General features: G+C 40.4%; 1 protein-coding gene across 1 annotated transcript in view; it reads left to right on the top strand.

Moving 5' to 3' along the window:
• Positions 1–352: 352 nt before the first annotated feature.
• The window catches only part of NPHS2 (NPHS2 stomatin family member, podocin), a gene marked incomplete at its 5' end in the record, with an annotated part of 48,498 nt that continues 36,840 nt past the window's right edge, over positions 353–12,010 (top strand). Inside the window, 5 exons of the mRNA XM_082265931.1 lie at positions 353–599; positions 2,745–2,848; positions 5,224–5,296; positions 6,265–6,347; positions 9,890–10,093. Coding sequence (XP_082122057.1) covers positions 353–599; positions 2,745–2,848; positions 5,224–5,296; positions 6,265–6,347; positions 9,890–10,093 — 711 coding nt within the window. The remainder of the gene's footprint in view (positions 600–2,744; positions 2,849–5,223; positions 5,297–6,264; positions 6,348–9,889; positions 10,094–12,010) is intronic.

Raw genomic sequence — 12,010 nt, 5'->3', positions numbered from 1 at the left:
TCTTTCCTTGCCTAAGGGACACACTTGTGCTAGTGTTCAATTATAAATAGAAAATATGCACAGACTCAAAGTGTTTAAAACAATGATAAGATCATTTGCATTAAATCAATTACTTTCACCAGTATATCTGAATATGCACTTTAACCAGTAGAGTTTATTTTGGAAATAATATCAAATTATAATAAGAACTGTCTAATGATTGTGGTCAACTCCAGCTAAAACACCACTATGCATTTACCATAGACAGTTTAATTAACTGCACATCTTCATTAGTATCTGTCCTCCTTGACATCTCCCACCTGCCAGCATAATATAAGTAGGTTGCTCTGCCCCCTCACTGCTTATCACAACTATGACTGAGAAGAGATCTCGCAGCTCTTCCCGAGAGCCTGCTCAGAAACAGAGAGACACTTCTAGTCAGGGCTCTAAAAGAGAAAAGAAAAGTAGCCAAAGCTCAGAAAGATCTAGGTCTGGAAGAAGTAGGGAGCCCAGCAAGAATGATACAAAGGTTTCTGCTGTGGTCGACGTGGATGATGTGGTGGCTTCAGACCAGGAGACCGAAATTATGGCTCTTCTGGAAAGTGGACAGAAGGATGAAGGTAGGCACTCAAATATCCCTATTTTCATCTGATGTTATGTATATTGGGAAAAATGTAAATAAACTGTTAATAAATACCAATTAATACAGTTATATATTCATTAAAAAGGCGATTTTTTTTAATTCAGCTAGTGTAGATTTTTTTGTTTTAATCTCTTGAAAAATAGCACTCTGGAATAGGCAGGGACAGTTCTGCAATCAAGTTATGCTCAGTTACAGTGTATATGTGCTGACAGGTAAAAGGAAAAGCTAAGGAAAGAGAGAGCTTATTCACATGTTGCTGCTCCTTTTTAAATCAGTCAACTGTGTTCTTGTCCAAATTGTGCTGCTGCAGCAATGGACATCAAGGACATGGCTGTTGTATCTGGCAGGGGCTCCCATCTACACATATAAACTTTAGTTTGCTACTTGCTTGGTTTCCGTTTCAAAGGATTAATTTTACTTATTATGACATGCCTGCAATATACTGTAGCAATCCTGTCATAACAGAATGTCTGCCTTTATATCTTTCACCTCTTCTTTTTAGAGAAAAGATGTCCAGTCCACAGCTGATGTGTATTTTACAGATTCTCTAATTGTGAAACATTTTCAAAAGGCATTGCTAGGAAAGGAAAGCGGATTTGACAGAAAGGACACACAACAGCTAGATTCCCCCAGTGTGCAATCAACATCAATAAAACTAGCAATGATAAAGATATTTCTCTCTGCCTAAGTACCTAGATCACATATGTCAAACACAAGGCCCGTGGGCCAAATCCGGCCCACTTGGTCTTTTCATGTGGCCCTCGTACCCAGATTTGCAACCTCCTGGTAGCACACCCCTTAACCCTACAGTCCGTACATAGTGCACTCCTGAACCCTGCACTCTGTACATAATGCACTCCTAAACCCTGCACTCTGAACGTAGCGCACCCCTAAACCCTGCACTCTGCACATAGAGTGACCCTGGAACTGTACTCTCTACATGGTGCACACCTGAACCATGCACTGTGTACATATTACACTCCTAAACTCTGCACTCTATACATAGTGTAATCCCAAACTCTGCACTCTGTATGGAGTGTAATTCTGAACCCTGGACTCTGTTTCCAAATGCACCCTTGAACCCTGCTCTCTGTACATAGCGACCCCTGAACCCTGCACACTGTACACAATGCACCCCTGACCCCTAAACCCTGCACTCAGGGCAGCTGATAAGGGAGTAGCACCAGTCCTCCTGTACAGGACCCAGGCCAGCAGGGGGCCTCAGGAAGCAACGGAATCGTATTTGGGCAGTAGGGGGCGATCGGTAAAGCAGAAAGGGAGGGCACATACAAGAACTGATCCCCTGTGTATCTCTACCTGCAGCAGCTTAAAGCTGGCTACTCCTTCCCTCCCTCCCATCGGCTTTCAGCTGCTGCAGGGACAGACACACAGAGGATCAAATCCTGTAATTGCACCCCATACCTCACTGATCCCCTTTCCTGTCAAGGATTTGATTCTCCCTGCTGCCCTCTAATAGGTTTTAGTGGATTTTTTTTTTTTTTAATGAAAATAGAATTTTAATATTTTTTTGGGGGGCCCTGTCAGGCTGTATGGGGTCCCATGATTTCTAACAGCAGCCCTGCTTGTACTCGGCATGTAATGCACCCCTGAACCCTGCATACTGTACATAACACACTTCTTCACTTCTTAATTTTTCACTCTGTTCGTAGCGCACTTCTGAACTCTGCACTCTGTATGTACAGTAACATAATCCTGAACCCTGCACACTGTACATAGATACAACCAGCCCTTTAGAGGACAACCATACTGCTGATGTGGCCTGCAATGAAAATTAGTTTGACACCCCTGATCTATATGAGAAATCTGTCTTTGTCCCCTGTTAAAGAAAACAATGCATCCAAGCCTTGGAGAGTTGCATTAGGCTTCGGTAGTGCAGTGTTGAGCCGAGCCTGGCAAAAAATAATAAGAAAGATGCCCTTGTAGAACTCACTTAATTGTGGATGGCTCTTTTCAACCTTTTTCGCCTTTTTTTAGTCTACAATTAGTGCTAAGTTTAACATTTTGCCTATTGATTATTTGTTTTATATTTTGATGAATTGTAGATGAATTATAAAAATAGTATTTATAATGTAGTTTATATTATATTTTTTTGGATTTGCAGTCTTGAAGCCTACAGGTCTCCGAGTATGTGAGGTGCTCCTCATTTTCTGCTGTCTTCTGCTGCTAATCCTCACTTTTCCTCTCTCCATCTGGTTCTGTGTCAAGGTGTGTATTTCTCTGTGAGATTTATGCTTTATCCATTTTTGGCATTTCATTTTTAGGTAGTACTGCCTGATCTGACTTACTTCCTGTATCTCTGGGGAAATCCAGTGGCAAGATCATCCAGTTATAGTTGCAACTTGCAAGCTCCTCCTCTTCTTCACCATTGTGAAGTTTTTTCTATTGCTGCATTTGCAGGTTGGCAGAGTGTTAAAGCCAGTGTAGCCATCTTGTCTGTGGAATCCCACAGAGTAAAATGTAGATATAGCATGAGAGGACAGTTCATCTTCAACTAGCACTAAAATGTAAGTTTTGGGGTAGACTGAACATTTAAAGCATATCTAAACCAAAAACAGATGTGTTGGCTGCATTTGTTTTATTTTTCCAAGCCAAAACCATTTTTAGCAACTACAGACAATACCTCTTGATTATACCAGAAATGCAGTGTCCCTGTCAATTCCTGTGATCAGAAAAGAAAGCATAAACATCCTTATCTTTGTTGTCCAATAAATCCACCATGTGATGGAGATGATTAAAGGCATACATGTTCAAAGTCCAGTCTGGGTTACAACCAGGACTTTTTTTCTCAGAGAAAAGGTACAGGAACTATCACCTTCTGAGTCACCCTTCGTCTTTGCCCCCTACCCACCCCTGAGCAGGGTCCCTAGGTTTCACCCCCTACCCACCTTCCAGTACAGCCCCTTTTAGAGAATACAGAACCAAGTATCATTTTGTGCTACTAAGTAACTTGTATGGAATTTGATAGACCCCACCCCAGCAACAGTAGACCCCCTCAAGCAACAATAGACCCTGCAGCAATAGACCCCCCTCCCCCACAACAATAGTCCTTCTCCAGCAACAATTGACCCCCCACAACAAAATACCATCCTAGCAACAATAGACCCCCAACAGCAAACACAGATCTTCCGGTAGCTAGCATCAATAGACCCTCCAACAGCCAGCAACAATAAACCTCTCCCAGCAACAATTTACCCCCTAGAAACATAAGACCCCCCCACAAGCAACAATAGACATGCCTGGCAACAATAGACACCCACAAAAAATAGATCTCCACCAACGACAATAGATCCCCCAGCAGCCAGCATCAATAGACCTTCAGGCACACCCCAGCACTCCTTGCCATAAAATACATTCAGTGCTAGAGGTGCCGGAACTGCGTTCCCCCGCGTTCCCGCTGAAAAAAAGCCCTGGTTACAACTGTGACTTTTTCAATAGCAACAGTTAAGAAATGACTGTAGCTACAAAGGGACGTGAAATGTGGTATTCAAGGATTTCCAGGAAAAAAAATAGGGAAAGGACCTAACATAAAAAGGAAAACGAATGCAGCGGCCACATCTAAAGATTAGTAAGCTTCAATTTATAATTTTTTACTTTTGCTTTAGATACACTTTAAAATACAGTAGATCTGTATGTTATACTGGGATAACAGGTTTTGTAATGCATAAGAACATGAACTTTTTTTTCTATGTGATCCAGAAGGTTAAGGCTGAAATTCAGTCCCACAATGGCCACATTGCGCCCCCCCCCCCACCCCCTTCAGCCCCACCATTACTGTGCATGCTTAGATGTGCCCTCAGGCTGCTGACAGAGCTCCATCAGCGCATCTGGAGGTTTTCTGGGGGTTTCCGCTCATGTGCAAAGACAGGAAGATTTCAGACTTGTTGCTGGTCTTCGTGCATGCATGGGAAACCCTGCAAATGCACAGATACCCAGGGAGCCTGGCGCATGAACAGATGTGCAGTAGGGCTTTCTTAGGAATTGAACCTTGTGGCCCTTTTGTGCAAGCACCTGGGTCGGGGAGAACTTCTCACCTAGGCATGAAAAGCAAAAGTTGCTGTTTGCAGCATTAACAAGGTTTATTTTAAAGAGCAAATACTCATTGGTAAGAGAGGGAGGTGGGAGGAGACAAGCCAGCACAAGATGTGATTTAAGCCGGCCATAGATGGTTCGAATCCCTGCTAAAACGGCTGAGAATCGAACCATCTATCAATCCATCGATCAACTTTTCCATATAATATTTATCATTTCTCAAACCATTATTGCAAAGAGTTAATATATTTCAAAATGCTTACACATACTGTATATTCATGATAATCATTCATCATAGTGGGTATTGCTGTATAGGCTTTCAAATAATATTTATTAACAGCTAATATTTTTTAAAATATATACCCTCCTGTTCCACAACATTTCATATGAATACTCACATTGTAAGACGTAGCTTGTACTTGTTAATGCTGACATGGTTTTGAACCAGAAATTATCAAAAATTCAGTGGTTATCTTAAAGACAATGCAGTTATGTACAGAAATACTTTCTGTAAGGTGGCTTTAAACATTGAAAAATAATTTGCATTGCAGATTGTTCGGGAGTATGAACGAGCTATTATATTTCGACTAGGTCGGTTGTTACCAGGGCGAGCTAGAGGACCAGGTAATAATATTTCCATCATTTAACTGCTTCTTCACCACTAACATTTACGGTATATTAGAAATTAGTAAGCTATAATTTCTCTCAGCAGTGTAAAGGTCTACATTTCAGTTAAAGCAGAACTAAACTCTCACAATCAACGTTAACTATGTTTAAACCTTATGCTGCTAGCATTAGTAAATATATAATAAGTATACTATTTACTTGCTTGATTTTTTTTATTTTTTACATTTCTTTAGTTGTTTTCCGAATTTTGATCTTAGCCAAAAAGATGCCAGCAATCTCCATGGGTATTTTTTTTTTTCTTTCATCTGAAGGAGGGGAGGAAGAGCTTTCTCAGCTTTCTCAGAACACCCTCCTGCGTGCATGCCTGAGCTAAGGGCAGATGGATTCCATGAAGCAAATGCTACCTGAATCATCTGCCCTTACTCAAAAGAAGTAGAAGAGATGATGCTACACCATGGTCAACATGGCGGTGTCCTAACAATTTTTAAATTGGGGTTTTACTTTGCTAGATTTTTATTTCCCTGTCACAGCTTTTTTGAGGCATGTGGCTACTATCAATTTCAAAGTGGTATATTTTTTCAGTTTAAACATTTGACATGTTTTCTATTTTTTATTCTGAATAAAATATGGGGATAGGAGATTGGCAAATCATTACATTCTGTTTTTATGTCGATTTTACACAGCGTCCCAGCGTTTTTGGAATTGGGGTTGTACTTGATTTGTCTGTTATTTTACCTGGCGATGGGGTCTTTTAAAATAAAACACTTGTTCATTTTAGTGTTGAAATGTGCATTTTGTGCACAGATGAAAGTCGTTTTTTAGAGCAATTTTATTGACATGTAGTATTTCATTTTAAAAAAAATCCCTGTCTCTGGTATTAGTTTACAGAGAATAGCTTTTTTACATAACATGATGCATTGTAGTATATGAAGAAGTTTTTATGTCATCGTTATATTTGTTCACAGGGCTGTTTTTTTTCCTCCCCTGTTTGGACAAGTGTCACAAAGTGGACTTCCGCATTAAAACCTTTGAGGTTCCTTTTCACCAGGTAAATGAGCATTTCAGAGACAATGTTAAACTAATGTAGTTGTGAAATCACAATGTATGAGTAAAATGTTTGTGTCAAATTTAAATACAGTGAAAAGGTATACTGTATATGTGTGTATATATATATATATATATATATATATATATATATATATAAAACTGTTCCTTTTGGGAAGATAGGTCATCAGCTGTACCTGAAAACTAAGCGTTTCACTTACTTCTTCCCCAGAAGTAATCAATTTACTCCTAATAGTCTATTTAAAAAAAAATTGCTGGACGAATGTCAAAGAAATCGCCCAGCTGTCACGAATCCTGACCCTAATTTATCTAAACAGTCAAGCCCTAAAATTGCAAATGCCCAGGAAATTGTCCATAGGGAACGCTTTAAAAAGTTTTATAGGTTATCAGTTTAGAGTTAACCGTGAATTATGGCTCTAAAACTATTGTTCCCAATTCCACATTCATTTGTTTTATCACTTTTTTTTTTCTATTTACCTTAATTGCTATCACAAGGGGTCTAACAAGCCCCTTATGTAATGGCATGAGCAGGTGAAAGGTTCTCTTTATGGAGACATCTGGGGTCTATTAGAACCTAATGTTACTCCTGCCCTCCACTGCAGCTTATCATATTATTTACAGTATATTAGGTATAATTTCATCCTATTTGTTTCTTACCTGGCCACAGCATCTTGAGAATAAATGAACTAAAACTTGAAGTGACATATACCTTGTTGCCTAAGAGTTCATTTATTGCATAGGAAATTGAGGAACGGATGTTCTCCAAGCTACCCTCACTTAGCATTCTAAGTGTATTTAGTGCAGTTACTGTGGTTCTGGGCTCACAAGAGGAATGGCAAAGTCTATGAACCACTGTGTGCAGGTAAAGCTGACCTTTCATACTACTGAAATAGTGAATGGGCAGCTCTAGAACTGACAAGATCACTTTTTCATGTTTTCATGAGCACCAGCTAAAAAACACAATACAAAGCTCATGGAGGTGGCTGCAGCTGTGAGATTACTTTCCTGGCGCATCATGGCAGCATACACTTGGGTTGTGGCTCTGCCCCCACAACCTGATAGGACTGGTTAACTATAAATCAAAGATAGACCCGGCTCGCAGCATTCTCCTTTTTGTCCTCACCTGATCAGGACTGGAGTCGCAAGGGTACTCAGTGCAGGTAGTGACTACCTTGTGTCAAGCCAGAGAGGTCTCCATGAATACTACTTAACAGAGAATATGGGTAAATTATGCAGATCTCAGACAGCAAAAGCCTGGAGTCCTTTATCACCTAGACCAGCCCAGGGTCTGCAGTTCTCACAACTGGGACTTAACTGGGGCAAGTTCAAATAGAATAAAAGTTCAGCCTTGTCTGCACTTACAGGGGTTTAAGGATTCCTTAACCCTTTAGTGATGCAATTCTTAAAAGGCTTGCATGAAGTTATAGACCTGCCTGGAAACCATTGTTCCCTATGTGGGACTTTCTTATGATCCTCAGCTCTATCAAGGCCTCATTTTTATCCTACAGAATTGACTACTCTGTAATTTAACCCTGAAGACCATATTTCTGGCTGCTACAACCTCTGTGAAAAGGGTGTCAGAGCTGCAATCTTTGTACTCAGGAGCCTCACCTAACAATCTACCCGGACCGAAGAGTCCTAAATCCCCAAACTGCTTTTTATTCATGGGGTATCTTTCTCCTTCCACTGTAACTAGGAAATCAATTTACCGTCTTTCTTCATTAAGTGAGAGAACCACATGCCCTGGATGTTGATCAAACTCTGATGACCTGCTTGGCAGCTACTGTTTTATTCAGGAAAGCTGAAATCTGTGCTTGGTTCCAGCAGGGTCAGTCAGCATCAACACTTATAGTCTCTTAGAGTAGAAGAGCCTACTCTTCTCAAAACCCTCCTGTTCCAGAGCACTTAAGAGCACATTCAACTAGGGCAGTGCCAGCTCTGTGGACAGAGAAGTGCCGAGTGTCTCCTGAGGCTATTTTCAAGTCAGCAATATGGTCCTTCTAGGACACCTTCATTACACTATTATGTGAAACCGGCTCACGACAGTAAAATTTGGAAAACGCACACTTACGCTACTGACCATTACAAAATGTTTCTTGCACCGTCCCGTATGGCGAGTTAGTTCCCAAGTGTATGCTTCCATTTTGCGCCAGTAAAATGGAAAATTGTATACTCACCTTTCCGTAATTTTCCTTTCCTGGTGCATCTTCATGGCAGCATACAGATCACCACCCAAATGGTGAGGGTTAGAGAGAACACTGCGAGCTGGGTCTGTCTTTGATTTATAGTTAACCAGTCCTATCAGATTGTGGGGGCGGAGCCACAACCAAAGTGTATGCTGCCATGAAGATGCACCAGGAAAGGAAAATTACGGAAAGGTGAGTATACAATTTTCCGTTTTAACCCCCTGAATTCCCTGCTGTTTATATACAGCGTGCAGATGTCAAATGGTTAATCAGTATTGTGCTTGTTTTATGCAGGAACTGGAGATGAAATAGAACAACACCTGCTCAACGATAACTAATTAATTCAATATTTATTGTGTACAAGAAGGAAACAGGAAAACACGTTAGCTGCACTTTATCCCTTTATCAACATGATAGTTTCCTGTTGGTGTCCTTTAAATGTATGGTTAAATTTCTGCTTTTGCAAAAGTGGTGCTTAATCATCCCAAGCTTATGTAAATTATCTGTGATGCTGTTTTGCATCACACCTTGTGCCCTGACATTGCCACGTACTGTACTGTTTATCAATTTTGACCCCTTCTGGTCCTGGGAAAGTTTCGTTAACCAGGGCCTTCCAGGGGGATCTCGTCAGTACACTGCAAAATTTTGTGAAATATCACGTTATTTAGGGGGAAATTTTTTTTATTTTCCCTTAGAACGTTGAATACACAGGCACAGGATCTACCTGCACATCATTGTAAGGGAGCAAAAACTATTCCAGGAAGCAAAAAAGATAGAACCTTTTGTTATATTACCGATGGCAGCTGGAGGAAAAGCATGAGACGTACAAAAGGATAATAAATTATTATTTTTATAAAACAAAATTCTCTTGCACAGTAAATGTGTATTTTTATATTGTCATTTCAAACATTTTTAAAGTGGAACTTTAGTCAGAAAATTAGGTCCTGATAGATCACTTCAGGCTGGCCACTTTTTCAGGTACAATGCAAAACATTGAAACCTGGACATGTGACTCAAAAAACTCACCAAAAATGCACTACAAGTACATTTTTGATGCGTTTTTGGTGCTTTTCCTATAGAAAACTATAGGCGATGTGTTTTGGTGCACTTTTGAAAAGCTCACCAAAGATGCAGCATGCGGGACTTTTTAAAATTCAGCGCAAGCATGGTGCAGCAATGTGAACAGTTACATGTTGGAAAGATGTATTTTAGCATGGCAGAAATACTCCAGTGTGAAAGGGCCCTTTATGTTGCTATTTTATACTGACTACATACTGTACTTCTCTTCCTTTATCTTATCTGTTCTTGTTTTGTTTTTATTTATTTTTTTCATAACTAGATTGTGACCAAGGATCTGATTACTTTAGAGGTTGATGCAGTTTGTTACTACCGCGTAGAAAATGCCTCTCTCTTCGTGACCACTGTAAGCAATATCTCCAGTGCACTGCGATTGCTGATCCAGAGCACGACAAAGCGTATCCTAGCACACAAATCGTTCCCTGATATCTTGCTGGAGAGAAAATCCATTGGAGAGGAAGTGAAGGTCAGAACAAAATGTATTAAGATTAGAAAAAAATTACTTTGTTTTGGTTTGGGCATAGATGGGAAGGGTAAGAATTGCTTTTGCATTTTTTTTATTGCTGTTTGCATCCTCGCTAAGATGATTACCTTTGCAGAGCAAAACATGTTTTGTTTCCCTTTACAATGAACCTATGAATATTGAAAACAGTAAAACCTTGGATTGCGAGTAACTTGTTCTGCTAGTGTTTTACAAGACAAGCAAAGTAGCGTTATGTCACAACTGAGCCAATGGTTCTTCTCTCTTTTTCTTGCTGCGAGATTGTGGGTAATCGTCTTCCAGTCTCAGGCGGCGTGCCTCACTCGTATATTCAACACCTGTACTGCATGATTATGGTGGAAGTTAAACAGGAAATCATTGAGAAGCATGAACTAGGTATGTGAGTGGCCAACATCGCAAGATTTTGAATTTCTACGTCGACGATTTGCACAATATTAAAGAAGAAATAAGGCGGCTAGATGTAGCAAAAGGAGTCTTAAGAGTATAAAAGCAACAGCCACGTGTTCTGGAAGATGTTGGATAAACGAGAAGCAAATAGCAGGTGATAATGTGCCTGAGAAATATATCTGCGAGAAGGCAAAGACCTTGTACACCAATCTTGTAAGTAAACTGCCAGGTACGTCGCAAGAAAATGAAGAAGGCTTCAAGGCGAGCAGGGAATGGTTTGATAACTTTAAGAGGAGAAGTGGCATCCATAGTGTTGTGAGGCACAGAAAGGCTGCGAGTTTGGACGCTACGCTAAGGAAGCTGAGGCGTTCTCTGCCAAGTTTTAAAAGCTCATGGTTTCCGAGTGTTACCTGCTGCAGCAAATTTTTAACTGTGATGAGACAGGGCTTTTTGGAAAAAGATGCCAAAGAGGACCTACATTACAGTATGCAATGCCTGGTCACAAGCCCATAAAAACCATTTCACCCTCTTCCGAGAATCCACAAACCTTCAAGAAATACAGGGTGAACAGTGAAGAAATATCTTTTAGAAAAGAATCTGCCACTCAAAGTCTTGCTGCTAATGGGTAATGCTCTTGCTCATCCTCCAGGCTTTCAGGATTCCAGGCTTTCAGGATGACTTACTGGAGGAATTTGAGTTCATTAAGGTCAAGTATCCCACTACTCCAGCCCATGGATCAGCAGATACAGTATCCCACAAAAGTGAGTACAAACCCCACATTTTTGTAAATATTTTATTATATCTTTTCATGTGACAACACTGAAGAAATTACACTTTGCCACAATGTAACATAGTGAGTGTACAGCTTGTATAACAGTGTAAATTTGCTGTCCCCTCAAAATAACTCAACACACAGCCATTAATGTCTAAACCGCTGGCAACAAAAGTGAGTACACATGTCCAAATTGGGCCCAATTAGCCATTTTCCCTCCCCTGTGTCATGTGACTCGTTAGTTTTACAAGGTTTCAGATGTGAATGGGGAGCAGGTGTGTTAAATTTGGTGTTATTGCTCTCACTCTCTGATATTGGTCACTGGAAGTTCAACATGGCACCTGATGGCAAAGAACTCTCTGAGGATCTGAAAAAAAGAACTGTTTCTCTACATAAATATTGGCCTAGGCTATAAGATGATTGCCAAGACCCTGAAGCTGAGCTGCTGCACGGTAAATTGATTGCCTCTGTTGTGTACTTTGAAGATTAAGGGCTTTTGCTCAAGGTCCCACATCAGATGTATGGTTGGAAAATTGTACATTTTGAAAAACACGTGTGTGTAAATGCAAGTGCTAGCGGTTATGTGCATATAACCACGCATAGGGATGGATTTGCTAAAACTAGAGAGTGCAAAGTTTGGTCCAGCTTTGCATGGTAGCCAATCACCTTCTAACTTCAGCTTTTTTGACAAAAGCAATCTGGAAGCTGATTGGTTTCTATGT

The sequence above is a fragment of the Pelophylax lessonae genome, assembly GCF_965119305.1.
Source record: "Pelophylax lessonae genome assembly, chromosome: 8".
In the NCBI taxonomy this organism is placed as follows: domain Eukaryota; kingdom Metazoa; phylum Chordata; class Amphibia; order Anura; family Ranidae; genus Pelophylax; species Pelophylax lessonae.
Note: the sequence above shows the minus strand (reverse complement) of the source record. Positions and strands in the feature narration are given on the sequence as shown.